We start from the raw sequence: 23,061 nt of genomic DNA, 5'->3' as shown, positions 1-23,061 counted from the left end.
ATTGGTGATCGGAGCAGGAGCAGTAGCTCTTTAAGCAATCTGAGGAATATTGCATAATGCAAAGTTTGATAACGACAGCTGCGATAACAACTTTTTTTTCCAGCTTACAGCGCTACCACTGCAGGAGGGAGAGGCAGGGACTTTGAGATATCTCTCGGTAGATGCGCGAAACAAGACGAGCCGTCCAAATCACTCATTGATAATTTCAATTTGTACCCTGCCATTTTATATTCGTATGCCATTATATGTTATATAGTACAGTAGGTCTATTAAAAAAGTCCCCAGCACCAGTGGGCGCTGCCTTCGCTGAGCCGAACCCCCGTCTGCCCGTCCCATATCGCGCCGGGCTCAGGTCAGGTAGGGTCAGCGGGACCGCTCGGTCCGGCCCGCGGGCGGTGGACGGGCGGCCGGTAACGCTTTCAGCCAGCCAGCTGTAGAATCCAACAAACGGGACGGCCACCGCTCAGCGCAGCGAAAACGGTGTTAAAGAATGGCAGTAGATGTTCATGGCCACAATGATTATGAGATAGTCATTGTTAGCCCGTGCCCCACAGGAATGCCTAGACTCTCACGCCCTGCTAGAGGGGAAATGGGGATTGAACATCATTCTTATAACTCAGCTTTGGGCATTTAACCCTCGCCGGCCGAGGGGGGGGGGGCGGGTGCCGCCCCCCCCATAGGGTTTTTTCGCGATAGCTCCGAACACGCTGGCGATAGAGAGCTGAAACTTGGCATACCTGACCTTTGATCCAAGCCGGATCTTTTGACACCAACCGCATTTTTGGGTCAGGTCAGGTCACTGACCTATGACGTCATAAGTGAACCTCTGCACGGTCTTCAGATGTCGCAACTTCGCAACGCCCTCACTGCCAGAGGAGATGTCACAGGGAAATGAAACTTGCAGGATCTAGTATCCATTATGAGTCCCACAACTTGTATATCTCGGATTTTTCCTAAAGGTCATATGAGGTCAGGTCATTTTCGTGACCTCACCATTATACATAAGTCAATGGGGAAAAATTCAAACTGCTATTCTGGCGCCGGGAACGATCTCCAACTATCTCAAGCACACAGAATCGTGATTTGATGCACTCCTTGCAAGGTTAGATGCGTAACTTTTGCAATGTTGACCTTGCGTGACGTCATTTATGACGTCATCAAGGTCATATTAGTTTTTCGTCAATAACTCTTGATCAAATTGAGCTAGCGAGTCGGGAAAGCCACCAATGGACTCAGGAAGACCTGCCGAATCGAATGATATGCGACATGACCTATTTCGACCAACTTCGTGACCTGGGGGTGCTGACCTGACCTTGACCTGAGGTCAACACCCCAAGTTGACCTGACCCGGACAAAAAGTATATCATTCGACGCGCCTGAGCGAGACGAACACGATGCTGCCAAAATCGGCGCTCTGCGGCCGTTTTTTGCGAAGTTATTCACCAAAAACTGAACCGTACCTTGGGGCACTTGACCTGACCTCAGAGGTCACCGGTTGACCTAGGACCTTAAAATCGGGTACCAATCTCTGCGTCTCGTAACGGCGCACACGCTCGTTTTTTCCGCGACGCGCTAGCTCCACCAGGAGCGAAACGGCGAGGGGGGGTCGTACCCGCCCCCCCCCCCCTCGGCCGGCGCGTATGTAGAAAACCAATAGGTCCGGCGAGGGTTAAGTGGTATTCGGAGTAGCGTCAGAAGTAGCAAAAAGAAGAAAAAATACTTCATCCAATTTTAGATCGGGTCAGAGCAAAAGATCATGTCACCAGAGGTCATCGATGGTAAAATTTTGCTTGGACAGGGTGCGTTGCGCGCACCGGTGCATTGGGTTTCCAATTTCCATGGAAACATCAACAAACTCGGAAGCTCGTAACGCTAGCATGGAGCCGAATTCATATCAACCGCCACAACAATGCATGGGAGCGCAGCGCAGCGTGCTGCAGCGCGGGGCCGTGAAACACCGCCTATCCATGTGTCAGGGCAATCCAACCTACGTGATGGGCTCGGCCCCAGCGGAGCATGAGGCCCAGGACTCCCGCCCAGGCCCCCTGTCTCCCCTAATTCCTGTCATCCTTCCCACTCTGAAAGCGACCGAAAGAGCCTAACTTCTTAAAAAGCTGAAACTCTGCTTGAGGCTCATGATGAATAATAATAATATAAGAATAGCCAGTAACCTCATAATGTCAATCAGAAATAGGAGCCAAGAAGTTATATTCGATAATTTTAAATATAACTTTTTGGCTCCTATTTCTGATTTATATTGTGAGGTTACTGGTTATTCTTATATTATTATGAAAGAGCCTAACCGAACACAACAAGCAGCTCGTTTACCGCTATGTCTGAATAATATTGTCAGATTTACTTAAGGTCAACAGCTTAGCACGTAAATAACAGCAACTGCCACCATCGGTATTATGAGAAAACCAATTGCTTTTCCACAAACACTTAAAAGTTTTAAGCTAAACTTGCATGAAATTAATTTTACCAGCCTCGTGTTCCTCTTATCAAAACGCTTCGAATGAATCAAAAGTTGACCTTTAAAGGTCATTTGAAGAATTTGGCCTATGTTCAAAGACATGACCTGACCAGAAATGGTCATGATGCATAGCAGGATATTAGATCCGTATCGTGGAACTTTACAAACACTTAAGATGATTTCATAACTTAAGCATGTCTATCAAAAATATTTATTACATGGCTCATGTGTAAGCTGGGTGTGTGATTATGCTTCAGAGTATGTTGAATGCAACTGATAATGTTCTGTTGGCCACAATTTCTTTATTTAATTTATCCTCCCGGATTTCATATTTTTATTAATGACACCTTGACGATGTCGAGAAAAAAACGCTTAGGAGATTTAAGAGTCTGAGATACATTCAGTATAAGGAAGGGTCAAGGGTGCTAGATTCCTTCCGTCCTCGCTATCCTCAGGAAAAACCAATCCGCATCGCCCCTAGTCTTCATGCTTCCCTCTCTGGACTGGAGGTCACCCCACTAGCCAACCTGTAGTTGATGTCGGATCCATTCCAGGACACATACTCCTCTTCGGGTGATCGTTGGACCACCCGGACAGGGCCATCGTCTCACGGGAACAGTCACGCTTTCGCAGATCACTGTCGCTGGCTCGCACGACCAAATTACTACACCAGACTCAGAGCATAGTTATGTCATAGCTCTGCACAAGGGCCTTCTCCTCAGACCGAAAAAGATGGCTCCCAACAAAACAAACAATTTTCTCATTCAGTATTGTATCTCATCAGTCACCACATGTTTTCAGAGTGTTTATTATGCGTTCCGTCCAAAAAAGCGCAGTTCAACTTTCTCCCATTGACTTAAGCGATCTCAAAATTGACTCGACCTTTCTGTCAGCAATGTCAAACTTGCAAAGTAAACGTGTCAAATACATATACTGTTGCCCATTGAAATCGCTGAAGGTTCTAAAGCGATCGGTTAGTCGATGTATTTAGATATGATCAGCACAGGAACTGTCCTTGAGGTAAGGTCACTTGACGTGACCTGGTGTTATGGCCTTGAGTTGAAAGACTTGGGCGGGGAAAAATGGGAGTCATTTGAAATATTAAAATGTTAGATTTTAACAATAACTGCAAACACTATCCCGGCCAAATAGTGAGTGAGAAGGGAGCGATTCCCCAAACCCATGTTTAGCTCCTATAATTGAGCCAACTGCTAGAGCCTCGCGGAAAAAAACGAGCGCTTGCGTCGTTACGTGACGCAGCGACTGTTACCCCATTTTAAAATATCAGTGACCTCTTAGGGCAGGTCAAGGGCCCAAGGCATCGGATCGGTTTTTGGTGAATAACTTCGCAAAAAAAAAATGGTCGCATTGTCGTCATTTCGATACAATCGTGTTTTCTGTTCTCAGACGCGTCGATTTATGTGCTTTTTGCTTAGGTGAAGCAATTTAGGATGTTTAGGTCAATGTCATGTTAGGGCAACACAGGTCGCGAAGCTGTTGAAAGGAGGACATGTTGCATAACATTTGATTCCACAAGTCTTGCGGAGTCCACTGAAGGCTGTCCCGACTGGCTAGCTCATTTTGATCGGGAGTTATTGACGAAGCATTCCTATTGACGAACACTCCGTCACGCAAGGTGAACAATGCAAAAGTGAAGCATTAAACCTTGCCAAGAATGTATGAAGTCACGATTTCATGTGCTTGAGGTATAGTTTTAGGTCATTTCCGACGCCAAATTAACAGTTTCCATATTTTCCCATTATGCTTATATGACACTAAGTGCATTACGGATTTGCATCATTTTATAACCAACAACCGTGCAGTCTGCAGAGGTTAACTTAAGACGTCATAGTTAAGTGACCTGACATGAAAACGTGGTTGATTTCAAATGATTCGGCTTGAATCAAATGTCAGGCATATGAAATGTCAGCCTTCTATCATCAGTGTGCTTTGAGCTACCGCAAAAAACAAAATACATGGTGGCGGCATCCACCCCTTCTTCTCGGCCCGCGAAGGTTAAACCTCGCTTCGAATTATTGCAGATAATGATGCGACCGAAAACAAAGCATTTATCTACGTCTAGAACGGCCGCCGACTTGTTGGACAAGATCCCCAATCTTAATTTGATAGATGAGAATAAAATCTGATGCATATATACCCCTCGATTTGCCCTCGCGCTAAGTCAATTCTAATCATCACTGTCGCTTTATTATCCGAGATGATGTCGCCGCTAAACGGGTTGTTTTGTTTGCTGGCTTGCGCTGAATGATCATTACGGTTTATTGAAGGATTATGATATAATAGGAATGGGGCAAGGGAGGATATGCACTGCAGTGCAGGTGTTTAATTTAGATCACAAAGGCATCATTTCCGGCATCGTGCAGAGTCACTATCTTCCCCTTCTGCACTGCGGCATCCCTGCGCCCCACACACGGCGTCCTCACTCCACGGCCGGCCGTCGCCAACTGACCCACTCGCCGGGCGCCGCGACCTGACCCGTGTCACTGCCGCGGCCTGCGCAATAGAGTCGGGGCTGGAATCCGGGGGTTCGGCCGGCCGGCCGCCTCTGGAGCGGGGGACTTTTTTAGTAGACCTACTGTACGTTGTACGTTATAACCTACATTTTGTTCATTTTTGAAGTCGTCGGTAACTTTTTTCATTACTTTTGATTAGCAGGATAATTTCAATTTCGATAAAAATACAGGAAATTCACCTACCCAGCAGCCACCCCACACCCCCACCCCGTTCCAGTTCGTGGCGCCCAGGTGGGCAGAGCAGGGCCCGGTTACCAGGCGCAGACTGACCGAACTCCGCCCGGGGCGGTGGACGTGGACGGGGTCAGCGGCGAACGACACGAGCGTGACCTTTGGCCGGCCGCCAGCTGCTTGTCGCCGGGTGACCCGACCCGCAAAGGTAAGTCAAGCATTCCTCTCTCATAGAACACTTCTACTCAGTTTGTGGAGCTACTTCTGTCGCGGTTTTGTTGAACAGCGTACCAATCTATGATACAGGCCATGACCTGGCGACTGAGGCCGTTTCATTTTTCATTAATTTTACTCTGTCAAGCTATCGCTAGCATCAGAGGGGTTATTTTTGTCCTCATTTTTTTATACAAGCTATGATTTGATTGCGCACTGCAGCACTTCGTGCTAAATATCTTCTCTGTTACGTAGTTGCGCTGGCGTAGAACTATTAAACACCGCATTCATTTATGACGCAGGCCATGACGTGACCAGCAATACCCTCAATGTAAGATAGAGTTGAGTCAAAGAGTTTAACCCTCGCGGGCCCGGGGGGGGGCGTTTTTCGCCCCCCCTGGCGAATATTTGCGATAGCTCCCGAACGCTTAGGGATAGGAAAGCGAAACTTTCAGTACCTTTTCTCCCATCAATTTGACATCTTCTGAAGTAAAAAAATTGGACCTAGCCCCCTTGATGACGTCACAAGGTCCATTTTTCTAGACCCCTGCACGGCAAACTTCGGCGTCACAGACGCAAACTTCAAATAGCTGCTAAAAATAGAGTTTTAGAGACAAGATATCTTGGCTCGCTACGCGTCGCGTTGGCCATAAAATGATTAAGGAGAAAATTTGGGACCGATCGGTGTTTGTCCCGTGTTGATCGGACGTCTAGAAGCTTAGATATTCGCGAAAAACTTGTTGAACTTTCAGCTTGCTGTATCACCTGCTACTTGGTAATGTACTGAAAACTTGCTAATGTACTGCAAACCTGCCAAAGGTATTTACTTGCCTAAATACCGCAAAGAACTTGTTCTAAAATACTTGGTATTTACTTGCCTAAATACCGCAAAGAACTTGTTCTATAATACTTGGTATTTACTTGCCTAAATACCGCAAAGAACTTGTTCCTTTCCGACGTTTAAATCAGACATCTTTATCTGATCAAAGGCTTGGCGAATTAGTCTTGGTCTCAAATCGTTTTGATTTGTTTTCATTGAATGGTTTACAATTAAAGATGTGCACAATTCTAATTCATATTTTATTGCACCTACCTGTCATTTCTAACATCCAATTCGTGTCCTACCTATTATGGGATTACACATACGCTGAGAGAGCCGGTGGGTGGTTATAATGCAATACCTTGCACGGTGAACAGCTTGCGAGTTTTACAGCGGTGCGATTGCTGGGGCTTATCGCTGGCTGAAAAGGGTAAATACAGTAAATACAGATGGCTGTGTTGGATCCCTTTGCTTTTGCCCAACATTCAGCGTTGGAATTGTGGCTTTACCGTCCCTCTTATTAAAGTTATCTAACTTTTTGTAGCTTCGTCAGGTTAGACACGACGCGCGCGGCGGTATCCATCTGGCGGCCGCTGGCGGAACTACCGCGCACGGCCCACACACGGGCCTGGCGGCCGCCAGTGGAACTACTGCGCAGGTGGCAGCACCTGCCCGTGGAGAAGCGGCTGGCAATCGGCCGCCCCACTCCCCACCCCGCCCCCACCCAGCTGGCCGCCAGACCGTGGGAACGACTCGGCTCAGCACTGCCGCACGCGCATTCAGCGGCGGGTTGTCGATTTTTCGAGTGTCGGCTGCCCATCTCCCGAGAGCCGGCCACCTGTCAGCCGCCGCTCGGCTCTGTGTTAAGCATATGGGGACGGCGAATTTCTCCGGGAGGGAAGCACCTCGCTCACAAAAGCACGTGAATCAGCCGCATTCCTGTGTCTGAAGCCAATGCTTAAGAGATATGTGGTTCCGCGGCTATCTCGCAGGCCCTAAGAGAAAAAGCTCGCTGCAAAAACTGAGCACTTCAAAAAACCCGCAAACCGACGCAAATAGAATAGTTATACAAGATATCTTGGCTCGCTCCGCGTCGCGTTGGCCATAAAATGATTAAGGACAAAATTTGGGATCGAATGGTGTTTTTCCGGTGACGATCGGACGTCTAGAAGCTTCGATATTGGCGAAAACTTGCTGAACTTGCAAAAGTACTTGGTACTTGCTTGGTACTTGCCAAAGTACTTGGTACTTGCCAAGGTACTTGGTACTTGCTTGGTATTTGCATAAGTACTCGGTATTTGCCAAAGTACTTGGTACTTGCTTGGTATTTGCAAAAGTACTTGGTACTTGCTTGGTACTTGTAAAAGTACTTGGTACTTGCTTGGTACTTGCGAAAGTACTTGGTACGTGCCCCCCCCCCCCCGTTCCCCCGACTCTACTCCCACCCCTACCCCCTCGGGATAATTCCGGGTTCGTCGGGTAGGAAAACTTGCCACTCTATCCCCCCCCCCCCCCCAGAGCCATTTGGTATCGATCGGTGTTTGTCCCGTGTCAATCGGTCGTCAATAAGTCGAGATATGCACGGCGAATTATTTCAATCGGCGCCGATCAGAATCTTCAGCACGGAGGTACCCACACTCATTCCTGGCCGTATCTCACTTTTCCGAGATCTACGTCAAACTACGTATTTATAACTACATATTCTACAGCCGAATCTTCACACTGGGGGTACCTCACTCACAATCGCACGTGATTCAGCCGCATTCCTGTGTCTGAAGCCAATGCTTAAGAGATATGTGGTTCCGCGGGTATCTCGCAAGCCCTAAGAGAAAAAGCTCGCTGCAAAAACTCAGCGCTTCAAAAAACCCGCAATCCTACTCAAATGGATAATTAAACAAGATATCTTGGCTCGCTCCGCGTCGCGTTGGCCATAAAATGATTAAGGACAAAATTTGGGATCGAATGGTGTTTTTCCGGTGACGATCGGACGTCTAGAAGCTTCGATATTGGCGAAAACTTGCTGAACTTGCAAAAGTACTTGGTACTTGCTTGGTACTTGCCAAAGTACTTGGTACTTGCCAAGGTACTTGGTACTTGCTTGGTATTTGCATAAGTACTCGGTATTTGCCAAAGTACTTGGTACTTGCTTGGTATTTGCAAAAGTACTTGGTACTTGCTTGGTACTTGTAAAAGTACTTGGTACTTGCTTGGTACTTGCGAAAGTACTTGGTACGTGCCCCCCCCCCCGTTCCCCCGACTCTACTCCCACCCCTACCCCCTCGGGATAATTCCGGGTTCGTCGGGTAGGAAAACTTGCCACTCTATCCCCCCCCCCCCCCAGAGCCATTTGGTATCGATCGGTGTTTGTCCCGTGTCAATCGGTCGTCAATAAGTCGAGATATGCACGGCGAATTATTTCAATCGGCGCCGATCAGAATCTTCAGCACGGAGGTACCCACACTCATTCCTGGCCGTATCTCACTTTTCCGAGATCTACGTCAAACTACGTATTTATAACTACATATTCTACAGCCGAATCTTCACACTGGGGGTACCTCACTCACAATCGCACGTGATTCAGCCGCATTCCTGTGTCTGAAGCCAATGCTTAAGAGATATGTGGTTCCGCGGGTATCTCGCAAGCCCTAAGAGAAAAAGCTCGCTGCAAAAACTCAGCGCTTCAAAAAACCCGCAATCCTACTCAAATGGATAATTAAACAAGATATCTTGGCTCGCTCCGCGTCGCTTTGGCCATAAAAAGATTCGGGAGAAAATTTGGGATCGAATGGTGTTTTTCCGGTGACGATCGGACGTCTAGAAGCTTCGATATTGGCGAAAAACTTGCTGAACTTGCAAAAGTACTTGGTACTTGCTTGGTACTTGCCAAAGTACTCGGTACTTGCCAAAGTACTTGGTACTTGCTTGGTATTTGCATAAGTACTCGGTATTTGCCAAAGTACTTGGTACTTGCTTGGTATTTCCATAAGTACTTGGTACTTGCTTGGTACTTGTAAAAGTACTTGGTACTTGCTTGGTACTTGCGAAAGTACTTGGTACTTGCACTCGCCCCCCCCCCCCGTTCCCCCGACTCTACTCCCACACCTACCCCCTCGGGATAATTCCGGGTTTGTCGGGTAGGAAAACTTGCCACTCTACTCCCCCCCCCCCCACAGAGCCATTTGGTATCGATCGGTGTTTATCCCGTGTCAATCGGTCGTCAATAAGCCGAGATATGCACGGCGAATTATTTCAATCGGCGTCGATCAGAATCTTCAGAACGGAGGGACCCACACTCATTTCTGGCCGTATCTCACTTTTCCGAGATGTACGTCAAACTACGTATTTAAAACTACATATTCTACAGCCGAATCTTCAAACTGGGGGTACCTCAGACCGTGGGAACGACTCGGCTCAGCACTGCCGCACGCGCATTCAGCGGCGGGTTGTCGATTTTTCGAGTGTCGGCTGCCGATCTCCCGAGAGCCGGCCACCTGTCAGCCGCCGCTCGGCTCCGTGTTAAGCATATGGGGACGGCGAATTTCTCCCGGAGGGAAGCACCTCGCTCACAAAAGCACGTGAATCAGCCGCATTCCTGTGTCTGAAGCCAATGTTAAGAGATATGTGGTTCCGCGGATATCTCGCAAGCCCTAACAGGAAAAGCTCGCTGCAAAAACTGAGCACTTCAAATAACGCCAAATCCTACTCAAATGGATAATTAAATAAAGACAAATTACGAGCACGGTTGTGTAGCGTTTGACCTAGAGAAAAATATAAAAATAGTTGTGGTGACCTGAGGTCAGAGGTCAGGTCAACGACCCCGAAATGTGGTTTTAGTTTTTCGCAAATAACTTCGACAAAAATGGTCCTAGAGCTACGGCAGTGGTACCATCGCATTCGCCTTGTCAAGCCGCGTCGAATGATATATATTTTGTTCGGAAAAGGTCAAGTTTTATGTTGACCTCATGTGACCTCGAATGACCTCTGGTTGACCTTGACACATGAAAGGTCGTTTATGATGGATTTGTACCCGCTGATCACGAATCTGGCATCTATTGTCCTCTAAGCCTTCATTTAGAGCTTCTGGATGGCAAAATTGTCTTATTTATTATTACTAACTTGAGTTAGTGAAATAGCCTCTAGCAGGGATACTGTTCAGTGACCTTGACCTTTGAGAAGCCTTGTATCGTAAGAGGAACCACAAATAGGGAACTGATAAGCCTCAAAACATTTCAAAACATCTTGAAAGTTAGCACGCAAGATGTGCGAAAAAGTGCCAAGTTTGAGGTCAATTTTGAGCGTGACCTTGACCTTGACCTTTGATTTTGAGCACATTTTCGGAATCCTCAGATTCTCGTCTTTCGTTTGACACCCTATTTTGCCGGTTTGATGCCGCCTGCCGTCCTCTAGAAGGCTTACTTTGAGATCACTACACATGTGCCGGTTTTTGCCTTTGACCTTGACCTCTGACCTTGAAAATTGACCTGAGGTCAAAAATTTTAGGTGCTTTAGAATCGTCTCGTAAGGACCTTTCGTTTGGTATCGCTTTTGTTTCCGTAGCTCCCTTATTTACGGAGTTAGACAGGGGGGGGGGGGCGAAAAACGCCCCCCCCCCCGGGCTGCGGTGGTTGGGATTACCCCCCGGGCCCGGCCGGGTTAATGAATTGAAAACCAGCGCCAGGAATAAATTCACTACCACCGAACTTCATCTTTTTTCCGTTTTGGCGGAGAGGGATTGAATTATGCCAAATTCTTACATTTGGTGTGCCTGCGTTGTGTCGAATGAAGACTCAACTTATTTGCTCAATATTCTCCGTAACATATGGTCAAAGGTTTTCAACGCATAGCTATTGGCATCTTTTACCGAACACCTCTTCAATAAGCCATATTAAGTTATCAAACTCGGGGGCGAAAGGCTGGAAAATTACGTCGCAGGCACCGTCTCATTATAAGCCTCATTATTGAAGTGTCGCCGTTTGTTCAGAGAGCGCAGATACCTGCCTGTGACGTCCTGTGCCGGTGACGTCACTTTGCGAGGGGTCCGGTGGCAACAGAACAGCTTTGTTCGCGCCGTGCGCGCCCCGCGCGGGGCCGCACATTGGCCTCATTTCCGATGCAACCCATCAAAATGCTAAACATCGTCTTATGTAAGTTTATCGATGCCGTCTGTTACCCTGAAATGAAGCGGATAATATGAACGGATCGGTGGTTCTTTGCGTCTCCGTGAGAAATGAAGACGCATCCGGTCTCGGCTAAATGCTGCTGTTGCATTTAATTGGAGAAAAATTGTACTTTATTTTTTTTTGTCCCTGTGGCTGTTGCAAGTACTGATATTAATAAGCTCCATGTCCACTCTGACGCCAAATGTTCTGTCCTGAAGGCTGCTGTCGACTGTTTATGATCAGGTTACAGATCAAAAAGATCATTGCCTTTCGCCAGTTTCATAATATTTCGCAACCAAGGTAATATCTTCCTCTGACGTAGTTGGTAGGGAACAATCGCTGCTGATTTTAATTGATCATTTAGGTTTTTATATCATAACCTTCTCAAATAACATCAAACGCGTAAAACGTACTGACACTTAATGAAACTCGGCTAATAGCTACTCTCGTATGACACGCTTTCTATTTAACCCTCGCCCGCACATGGGGGGGGGGGGTTGGTGGTTGCCACCCCCCCCCCCAGGCAGGTAGTTTTTTTGCTCTGCACCCAACATTTTTAGAGCAAGTAGCCTGATTTTTCGTATAGCTGCTCCTCTATCCTTTTTTGATGTCCGCTGAAAATTTCAAGTTTCTGTGGTTTTTTGTTTCGGAGATATGACCTTGTTTTCAGGTCATGTCATAACCCAAATGACCAATTTTCAACATCTTGCGTTGGCTATGGGCCTTGTGAGCTTTTGACACCTCGATTTCGGCCTTTTTTGCCAGTCTTACCTCCCACCTATCATGGAACATGCTGTTCGACGATGTACAGATGTCAAGGTTAGGGTCAAGGTCAACCTAGGTCATCTAAAATAATTGCGTTTTAGGCAAGCTGAATTTACTTTTTGTGAAGTTTTTTGACTGCATTTTTGGTAAAAGCTTCTCTGATCATGATTTCATGTAATATGGACACATAAACAATCGGTGCACACATCAGTATACTCACAGACACACACAGACATACAAACAAATATCATTGACCTTGACCTAACTTGACCTGATATGACCTCAGCAGCAAAACCTGGTCGGGTAGTGTGACAAAGAGGTTCTAGCTGGCTTGGCACCAGAAAACGGCATCGTCATCGCCGGTATATGCTAAGCAGCGCACTTGATATCTAACGGTGACCCAAAACAGCGACATATTTTAGTTTGACCTGACCTGGAAGGTCAATGACTGACTTGAGAAGGTAAAACTGGGTATCATCGGATGTGTCTCTTCCCAAAGAATCTTTTTGGTCCTTACCGCGAAGCTCCATCTCCAACAGGAACGAAATGGCCGGGGGGGGGGTGACAACCCCCCCATAGGCGTTTTAGGATGGGAAAATGACATGTGCGGGCGAGGGTTAAATTAGCAATCCTCTTCCTGGTGTAGGGTTAAATCACCCCCTCACAGACTACCGGATTGTGTTTAAATCGACCTGAGTATGTCCTAAGGTCGATTTTGTTCTGTCGCCGACACTAGCCTCTTTTCTCAGGTCAGTGAAGCCGCCGGACGGCTCACTGGAGAACCGAATTACTGGATTTGTCTTCGGAGCTGGAGCTCTCGCCAACCGGCCGCTATACTGGGAGTTTCTGACAATGGCATACGGAGGGTGGACCTGGGGTTGACTGGGCGCCCAAACGGCCGTCAGGGCGGTCACCGGTGCGAACAGAAACGGGCTCCAAATACCCCGGTAACAGCAGATAGGGGGAGGGGGTGGCCTGCTTTAGTGCACAGACACCAACAGACGCGAGCATCTTTCAGGCTGAGTGAATAGAACGGAGGCAAGGAAACAAATTGGTTTGATTCTGAGCAGGCGATCTGCGCAAATCGGAATCGTGCAATACTGCGTGATAATTGCACGTCTCAACCTGTTTTGATGTTTGACTGCGTTTGTTTCTTACATAAACATGTTTATGTAAGAAACAATGTAAGAACATGTTCATGTTCTTCTTACATGTTTTTTTACTTTTTTGTTGAGTGGTTATTGTGTAATCAATTCTTCACCCACCAACAAATAATGATCAACAGAAATAGCTCGGGAGCTAGGAAGACTAAACTACGCCCCAATTTTCACAAACCCCATTAAGTAGCAATGCAGCTGTTTCCGTGAAACAAAGAAAAGTCTTTTTGTAGTCGTCGTCGTCGTCGTCGTTTTTTCAGGATCCTCGTCGTCCCCAATCCCATCCCTTTCCTCGATCGCTCACTCCTCTGTTTCTTAGTGAACGGTCGGGTCAGCGGCAGCCGGTGAGGGCGGTCCCCATAGGAGTGACCATTAGTGCTTTATTATTACGTGAATGCCAAAAAGCGTTTGGTTGTTTAAAGTTAAGACTAAAATTGAGAAAAATTTAGTTGAAGTCCGTTTGCAACGTGAGATTTAGGTATAACGCCATAATGACCATGTACTTTACCATGGCTCGTCAATTTCAATAACGCTGTCGATTATATCAAGCTAGATGAACTTGAGGCTGCCAATGGCTTTTCCTGTGTTACTTGTGGCTTTCAACAGTCGCCACCTTCCTCTAAATTTGTAAAAGCGAAAGATTCATTTCAAAAGATGGGCCAGTAACAACTGCCTGTTCATAGAGGTCTTATGAATCACAGATTGAAAACAGTTCAATTCAGTTGTGTTCCACACTGCCAGCTCGTCTTTTATAGAGGCAGCAGTTCAGACCCATTTCATACGCATTTATAAAAACTGTTCACACTAATCTGTTTACTGATTTGGCTTCAATAATCGACTTAATGTTCAACAACAACTAAACCAACTTCTAATAACATGCAACATCCGCTGTGAAGCACCATTAGCACTCTTTCTTCCACCGACCAGCTGGTGGAATCCCCTCAGAGCACGGCCTCCGACTGTGTCGGATAGATCTAGCGGCGCCTGCGCTGCCGGTCCGTGGCAGCTCAGCTCTCAGCTCTCAGCTCCATATAAGGCGGCCCAGGCGGCCAGGTAGCCGTCTTCTGCTCTCAGCTGGACAACTGGAAACAGGATCTGTGCGCAGCGGGGAGGTGACGATTGCAATGGTGAGAGCTGCGCAAGGAGATGATTGTTGTTTAAGTGTAGTGTAATAATGATTCACCGTACTCTTCTTGTTTACTATAATTTCATGGATTTTGGTACCTGACTTTTGCGAATTAAATAGATCTACATAAGTTAATCATGATGTGAAACGTCGAATGAGAAAAGGGCGAATTTTCATGCATACGAGTTTTTCTTTCACTGTGTCATAAAAATGCAAGTATAACCAAACAGAAAAATAGTGTTCATATTGTAAAGTGAGGCGTCTGCCTGCTTGTGGGGCAAATTTCACTTGAGACCTGAATCATTTTGTTTTGGTTTTCAGTGCATTGATTGAATTCAAATAACATGCCTTCAGTTTCTCATTGCTTGATCCTTGGGTGGCTATTTTTCTTGTTACACACTTTCCGAAAATGTTTAACCCACGAGCCGCTGGGGGGGGGGGCATAAAGTTGCCCCCCCTTTACGTTTTGTAAAATATCTCCGAAACCTGATGAGCTACGAACGTGAAACTTGGCATAGCTTCAAATGAATACCTAGGCAATGTTTGAGGAAAGTTTGGTGGTTGTAGCACCTAAGATGACGTCACAGTGACGTCATAAAGTTTTGTCGTTTTCCGCTATGGACCGTTTCTGATGACGCTGAGCATGAAACTCGACTGTAAATGAACTAGACAGCACCTGCTGTCATCCTAAAACATCTTACTACACTTCCATCTAGTTTCTGACCAATAATCGGCCCTTTATATTCGGTCCCATATATGTGATGTATCGTGAGGAATATGAGAGTCGCAAATCTATAATTTCACTTATGACGTCACTGTGACGTCATTTCAAATGGGATCGACACCAAATTTGGACACAACCTCGGCTAGGTATTCAGAAAGATGTGTGCAAAGTTTCGCTTCTCTATCTCTTCGCGTTGCGACGATATCGTCGCAGAAGTAAAGGGGGGCAACTTTATGCCCCCCCCCCCCCCAGCGGCCGGCGGGTGGCGCGGAGGCCCAGCGGCCGCCGGGTTAATAGCGCCCCAAACTTTTTACATGACTGTCAGACTCAGCCTCCTAAGTTTCGTCGTTTGGTTGGAATATATACTAATGGATGTATGGGATAAAAAGGGACAGAAATTAAGGTGATAACATAATGTACATACAGTAGAATCCGCTTAATAAATCCACCTTTGTGACACGGCGTTTTGGATTTATTGAGCGGTGACTTTATTAACCGAAGTCAGTTATGCTTCCATGGACAAATCCGTGAACAGCTCAAGTGGCCACAATGAGCTGCTGGATTTACTGTTCTGAAAATACAATTATGATTGGTTGCGTCCGTCAAAGTCAATGTCTGATTTCACCCCCTGCTGATCATGCGTTCAGTACAGCTGATATTTGATGAGCTTCTCCTATCGTTTTCAGATGTCCGCCGGGCACGTGGTCCCGCTGACACTGCTCCTGGCCGCCTGTCTGCACACATCTCTCAGTCTGCACAGATTCGCGGCGTCCCTCGAGAAGAAGGCCACACTGCACTACTGTGGGGAAAACCTAGCCGATATGCTGGAACAGCTCTGCCAGGGAAGCTCCGGAAAACGCTCACCACTAGGTGAGAGAGCACTCGTGAAAGCACTCGTGTTTGCAAGAACACTCCAGATAAAAGCACCGGAAATGAGCAGTATGGAATAACGTTTTAACTCCGACACTGGGTTTTAATTAACATTTTTTTCTGCCGCTGTCGCAGGTTTATGCAAATGACGATCCAATTTATCGCGCACTGGGTAGAGAGGAGGGGATGGGGTGTGAAGAGCCATCTAAACAGCTGGTGAAAGTTTGCGACAAATAGCGCAGGGTTGTTTGGTCGATTTAAAAGCACGTTATTAACCCTCGCCCGTATAGGGGGGGGGGGTCGAACGGACCCCCCATGGTTTTTCGCGAATAACTCGCGTAAAAAGCGGCCGATCGCAACGAAACTTTCAGTATCCTCGCGTTCATTAATTTCACACCTACCCTGAAAATTTCATGACACTGACCCAAATGACCTTTGACCTGTGACTTACTTTTCGAGACCATGTTTGGCTGGAATCGCGATTCGGCGTATGTCGGCTCGCATTAGCCGCGCGTTTGCAGTCTTTTCGTGGTTTCAAGCGTTCAAACATGTGATATGATGTTGCCCCCATGCATTAGGGTGGGTGTCAAGGTCACCTGAAGGTCAGGTCAGGTCATTGACCTTTGATGACCTCGGTTCACTTTTTCGAGTTTTACATGTTTCTAGGCCAGTTTTTGGAGCTAAATTCGAATTTAGCAACCATATGAACATTTACGAAGTAGTTTTGGTGCCTTCGTAACATGTTACGAAGCTGTCAGAGGCGGTTGCCACCTACTACGAGTACCCTTACTGGTTGACCTGACCTGACCAGACCCGACCTGGCCTAAATACATGAAGACATCATCTGTGATCAAAACTAACATGATATTCGTGATCAGCACCCCGAAAAACACCATAGCAGCCACACTTTACGACGTTCTAACAGGTCCCGATTTTCCCGCCTTTGGGGTCATTGACCTGACCTGGAAGGTCAACCAATGACCTAGGACCTTAAAATTGGGTATCATCGGCTTCTTCTCGTCACGGGCAACACGCTCGTTTTTTCCGCGAAGCTCTAGCTCGATCAGGGGCGAAACGGCAAGGGGGGGTCCAACGGACCCCCCCCTTATACGTTCGCGGCTGTAAAAACACCAATACGGGCGAGGGTTAACCCGCGCCCTGCTGGGGGGTGTTTGAACACCCCCCTTGTGGTTTTTCGCGAATATCTCAAAATCGGCGGCGCGGAGCGCCGCCGTTTTTGGTACACCTTATCATACATCAATTCTACACATGTTGTAAAAATTTCAGACCAAGATCATTCAAGGTCAGGTCACCAGGTCACTTGAAGTGGCCTCACCTCAAAAAAAGTTTCAATGTCTGCCATTGCTACATCGAGTGACCGATCGCTTTGAAACTTTCAGCGATTGATAAGGGTACCTAACAGTATCAACCAACCAACTGGTCCCTGTCAACACGAAAACACCGACTTACCGTCCGGCGGGATCCCTGATTGATGTCATAGCAACTAGCAGGCCAGAACAGGTAGTAAGGGCGGGAGTGACGCATTGTCATTACGGTGGACCGCATGATATTACTAGAATGATGCTACGTCAGGGTCGTGACAAACGGGACCGTAACATTGCGGCAGTGTATAAGAGATGTCTAGGACGTGTTGATACTGACATGTTTAATGACACCTTGCACCGTACCGACTGGAACAGCGTGTGGACAAGTGGCAGCACCGAGGCGGCGTGGGACGCGTTCACTCGTGTGTTTCTGCGCGCGCTGGATGAGGTGGCTCCGATTCGACGAGTGAAGCAGCCGCTGCCAGGAGCGCCACCACTGACCGCGGCCACATATGACCTGCTCGCTAGTCGACGCCGCGCGCTTGCTGATACATCGGCTCCCGGCCGTGACCGGTACAAGGCGATAAACCGGCAGTGCCGAGCGGCGATCCGTCGTGATACCGTTGCGCATCTGGAGCGGGAGTGTAGACGAGCTGGTCCATCCCAGATGTGGCGCGTGTTGCGTCCGATCATAGGCGACAGCAAGGGAACGCGGGAAGTCGTTCAAGTTACACCCGACGCACTAAATAGCTTCTTCACACAGATCGGTCGTGCGACTGCCGATAGCGTGCCGATGCCAGCTCAGCCTGTAACTGTAAGATTGCCGCGTGTGCATACATGCCAATTTCAGGTGAGCACAGTTGACATTGAGACACTGTGGGCCGTAGTACACCACATGAAACCCTCTACATCGACCGGATCACATGGCATCAGCGTTCATATGTTACAGCGCTTTTTCCACGGCATTGGCCATGTTCTTCTCAACGTCGTTAACTCTAGCTTGACTTGTGGCGATGTACCCAGCTCATGGAAACATGCTTTGATCACACCATTGCCAAAACACACCAACGCCATCGAGCCAGCTGATCACCGCCCATTGTCTATTTTACCTGCCATCATGAAAGTCATTGAACGGATCGTCCAACAACAACTTATCTCTTATTTCCAGAACAATCATCTTTTTACGCCGAGCCAGCACGGATACAGACCATCACACTCAACTGAGACTGCACTGTCCGTGGTGACTGAGCGCATTTACCGAGCGATGGACACTGGTCAAATAACTATTCTTATCCTGCTAGATTTATCAAAATGTTTTGATGTGGTCGATCACCAGCTTCTACTTAGGAAACTCACCTTGTACGGAGTTGACGTAGCATGGTTCTCCAACTATTTGACGGGACACACACAGCAAGTGAAAGTTGGTGACAGCCTGTCCGGTAGTCGATCAAACGATATAGGAGTATATCAGGGAGGCTCTCTAAGCTGCCTGCTTTACACAATTTACGCAAACGACATGTGCCTTCATTTAGAAGATGTAGAAATTCTTCAGTTCGCAGACGACACGCAACTGTTTCTGTCCGGTAACAAAAGTCAGCTGCCACAAATGATCAAAAAACTTGAACGTGCCCTCGCGCGCTTATCCGATTGGTTCTGTGAAAACCGCCTGAGTGTGAATGCAAAAAAGACGCAGTTGATTACATTCGGTACGCGAGCCATGCTGAGAAATATGCCGAGTGTAAGTATCAAGTTCAATGGCACTATTATCCATGAGTCGCGCGTTGTGAAGAATCTTGGCCTTCACATGGACCGGTGCTTGACCTTCACAGATCATGTCGATTACGTCGTGAAAAAATGTAGTGGTAGCCTGATAGCAATCATGCACGCTAAGCACTCCCTGCCAAAAGCAGCTGTGAAGCCCGTCATTAACGCTTTAGTGATTTCATCGATCAGATATTGCATATCGATATATGGTACTTGTTCAAAAACCGAAAAGCATCGCGTTCAAAAGATCATTAATTTTGCTGCCCGAGTCATCAGTGGACGAAAGAAATATGATCATATTTCGGATGTCATCAAGGAACTTAGCTGGCTTTCAGTCTCTCAACTCACGACTTACCATAGAGTTAACTTGGTTAACAAAGTCATAAAAACTGGCCTTCCAGAAACACTTCATGAGATCATTAAAACTTGTGACCACCACCACGATCATAGAACCAGGCAGGGCGACATGCTCCGACCTCAGTCGATCAGAACCGAAACCGGAAGGCGAATGCTGGGACACAGCGGCCTCAAGCTGTACAACACGGTGAAGCAAAACATGCATAGAGAGGGACGCACTTTCAATGCAGCACTTATCAGCACTGTACGCTCTGAGTGCACCTGATTTTCAAAAGTCATCCGTTTCTATGTGTGTATGTGATTGTGTTTACGTGTAGCATGAGTGTAGCGTATGTATGCAAGTGATATGTTAGTGCTCACATCACCATCCCACTTTTTTACAAATGTGACGTATGTGGATGAAAACCCGCTGATTGCGGATTCTGTGTGAAATATATGTCTATGTCTATGTCTATGTCTATGTATCTACAAAATTGTTATCTCAGAATTTTGATATCGGTGACCTAAGGTCAGGTCAATTTTGCGACCTCCCAATTATAAGTCAATGGGAGAAAATTGAAATGCGCCTCTTTTACACGAAAGACATTATAAACACTCTCAAACACTGAATTACAAGTGGTTTAAGCACACTGAACATGAAAATGGTGTCCGTGACCCCTATTTATGCCCCTGAGGTCATCTCAGGTCACGAATGGTGTCTAACAGTTTTTTCGCAAATAACTTTTGATAGAGGCATGCTAGAGCGGTGAAAACGCCTTAGATGTATTCAGCTCGACGATACGGATCGACTGATATGCAACATGAACTTTTCCGGTCAGGTCATGACCTTGACCTGAGGTCAAATTTTCAAGTTGACCTTTCAAGGTCAAGTTATAGTTTATTCGATGCGTCTTGACGAAAGGAACACGATGCCGGTAAAAGTAAGCTCGTACAAGGCTTGGGTAAAAAATTATTGCAGAAAGACTGTTTCCGAAAAAATCGGCTATTTTGGCAGTTTTTGCCCCTGCAGGTGAAACCGTTGACGTTAGGTCAAATCTGAGAGTATTACTCAGAAAGGGCGCTAATAGGGCTATCGAATGCGCTTTTCCGCGGCGCTTTACCTCTATTGGTTCCCGAGTTATGCGTTGGCTTCCTGGAAATTGTCGGCATTCGACCTGAAAATCGGCGAAATTTTGCCTTCAATGACCTCTGGTGACCTGACCTTTGACCTGACCAAAAAAAGTGACCTGAGTGATTTCGTCATTATTTTTGGCGTTCTTTCGAACGCCGCCTTCCGCGTATCGCTACGTGGCCCAGGAGCCGAGTTAGAAGGGGGGGGGGGGGTTCAAACACCCCCCCCAGCAGGGCGTGGAAATCCAAGACCCCCAGCCGGGCGCGGGTTAATCTGTGTGATATAGGGTATCGAGTTGGGCATTGTTTACTGAATTAAAAAATTATTGTATCAAGTTATTCAAAAAAGGTTGTGTGATGTGTTGTTTCGTAAAAATTATACCATTCTGACCAGTGGTCTTTCCTCCTTTCAGACACACCCGAGGAGTCCGACATGGCGGTGTCACGTGGCTTTCTGCTGCCATCGCTGCGCTCCTCCTTTGAGTTCTTACGACGGCTCTCCTCGCGAGGACAGCGGAGGAAGCGAGGAATCGTGGACGAGTGCTGCACGCGGCCCTGTTCCGTCTCCACGCTCCGAGAATTTTGTTAAATCTACTCAGAACAGAACATTTCTTGTGATAGTGTCAAAAGTGATATTCCGCGATCGGCGAATGGAAGCCAAGGACGTGCTGTTATTTTAATTAAGCAAAGTAATTGGAAAAGACAAGAAATCGAGTGTTATTGTACATAAGTATATGTTGCACATGTAACAGCACACCGGTAAGCCAGATAAAATCTGGCCTTTTTGTTATGATCTTTGCGTTATAATTTGTAGATGCATTGTATTTTGTACAAGAGCAGAATATCTCAAAGTGGATGATGACTTGTCAAGCGGTCAATTAGAACCTAGGAACGCCAATCTGGGGATGATTTCGCTTAGCATGCATGCATTAGCTCAGGTGTTGTGATGTAAAACTGCTCGCTCGTTGGCAGATTTGCATCTGTATGTACAATATGTGTACTGTCCACTGTGAGTCCCTCGTGTACCTTACCTAATACACAAAACATTTTATCAGCATGAATTTATGGTTTGGCTTGAAAATGGAATGAACGAAAGATCTATCAACATTGAGATCCGAGCACATTCGTTCCATTTCTGACAGTTCATGTGTCATGAGATGCACCTTTTTTGGGCGAGATCACTACGTTACGTAAATAACCGAAAATGAAGATAATATATACACCGAACTCACTGGTGTCTCTCAGGCTTCTTATGTCGTATTTTGGCAGGAGATCTGCTTTCAATGATAAGTTGACTTGGCTCGACGTCCACCCTTTTCGGTTGATAGCTTGGGCTAGGTTATTACAAGCGGTCGTTTAGGAACTACTTAACCCGCGCACCGACGGGGGGGGGGGGGCGGATATCCGCCCCCCTGAGGTTTTTTCGCGAATAGCGGGAAAACCGCGGCGCGTAGCGCCGCGAAATTTGGTATGACTATAACCTCATCAATTTTACACATGGTGTGCAAGTTTGAACCTCCTACCTTTTAAGGTCAGGTCACCAGGTCACTTTGAATGACCCAACCTCAAGTCACTTTTTTGCAACTTTGTCACCATGCCAGAGCGACAGTAGATGTCGGAGGCCTTTGAAAGTCGCAGGATATTATGAGGTCATTAGTAGCTACAATTTGTATATCTTGGAATTTTGATATCGGTGACCTAAGGTCAGGTCAATTTCGCGACCTCCCCATTATAAGTCAAGGGGGGAAAAATCAACTCCCTGTTTTTACCACTAAAACGGGTCGGAATGGCCCCATATACCATACATGACTTCATATACGATCAACCCTCACTACCTTGAGGTCTGTTTTGCTGTTGGGCAGCTGTGAGGTCATGTGACGTCATCAAAGGTCATCAAAGGTTTTTGGCCAATAACTCCGTACAGGAACAAGATACAGACGCGTGAATGGTCTCATTGTGTTCAGCTCGTCAAGACGCATCGAATGATATACATGATGACCTCGAGGTCACGTGACCTGAGGTCAACCTTTGACCTTGACCTTTCGAGATCAACATATATATCATTCGATGCGGATTGACGAGAGGATCACGATGATGCCCTTAGTTTGTTCCTATCTTGACTAATTCGAAAGTTATTCGAGAAAAACTCTCCATATCTAGCGCCGCCATTTTGACTTTTTCGACCCCTGTGACGTCATCTTTGACCTGACCAGAAAATGACCTTTGTAAAAATTGTAGATCTTGGCCGTGCGTATCCGATGCCGTTTACCGCTTGTCGCTATCTTGCTTCGTTCTCGAGATCTCAGGGGGGGGGGCGGTCATCCGCCCCCCCCCCGTCGGTGCGAAGTTGGCGCAGACCCCCGTCGGTGCGCGGGTTAAACCTCAAGCATATGCTTGTGAATTTTATTTACGATATAAGAAAAGCATAATGATGAATGTTAGTGAAGTAGGCTAAAAATTATTCATCTTTTTTATCTAATTAGTTTGCATGGA

The 23,061-nt window shown here is 46.9% G+C and overlaps 1 protein-coding gene across 1 annotated transcript; it reads left to right on the top strand.

The window, feature by feature from the left end:
* Positions 1-5,296: 5,296 nt before the first annotated feature.
* On the top strand, positions 5,297-21,629 carry LOC122384601 (bombyxin A-7-like). Its single transcript, XM_043372167.1, has 4 exons — positions 5,297-5,386; positions 14,238-14,419; positions 15,829-16,012; positions 20,982-21,629. Exons 2-4 carry the CDS (start codon positions 14,417-14,419, stop codon positions 21,155-21,157), a joined length of 363 nt encoding a protein of 120 aa, XP_043228102.1. The 5' UTR covers positions 5,297-5,386; positions 14,238-14,416; the 3' UTR covers positions 21,158-21,629.
* The last annotated feature ends 1,432 nt before the right edge of the window (positions 21,630-23,061 follow it).

The sequence above is a fragment of the Amphibalanus amphitrite genome, unplaced genomic scaffold (assembly GCF_019059575.1).
Source record: "Amphibalanus amphitrite isolate SeventyFive unplaced genomic scaffold, NRLGWU_Aamphi_draft 000194F_arrow, whole genome shotgun sequence".
NCBI classification, from domain to species: domain Eukaryota; kingdom Metazoa; phylum Arthropoda; class Thecostraca; order Balanomorpha; family Balanidae; genus Amphibalanus; species Amphibalanus amphitrite.
The sequence above is the reverse complement of the archived record's forward strand: the minus strand, read 5'-3'. Positions and strand labels throughout refer to the sequence as shown.

Excerpts from the sequence above, each read along its gene's own strand:
- LOC122384601 (XM_043372167.1), top strand. Across the intron at positions 16,013-20,981 it reads CGGAAAACGCTCACCACTAG|ACACACCCGAGGAGTCCGAC; the intron begins GTGAGAGAGCAC and ends TCCTCCTTTCAG.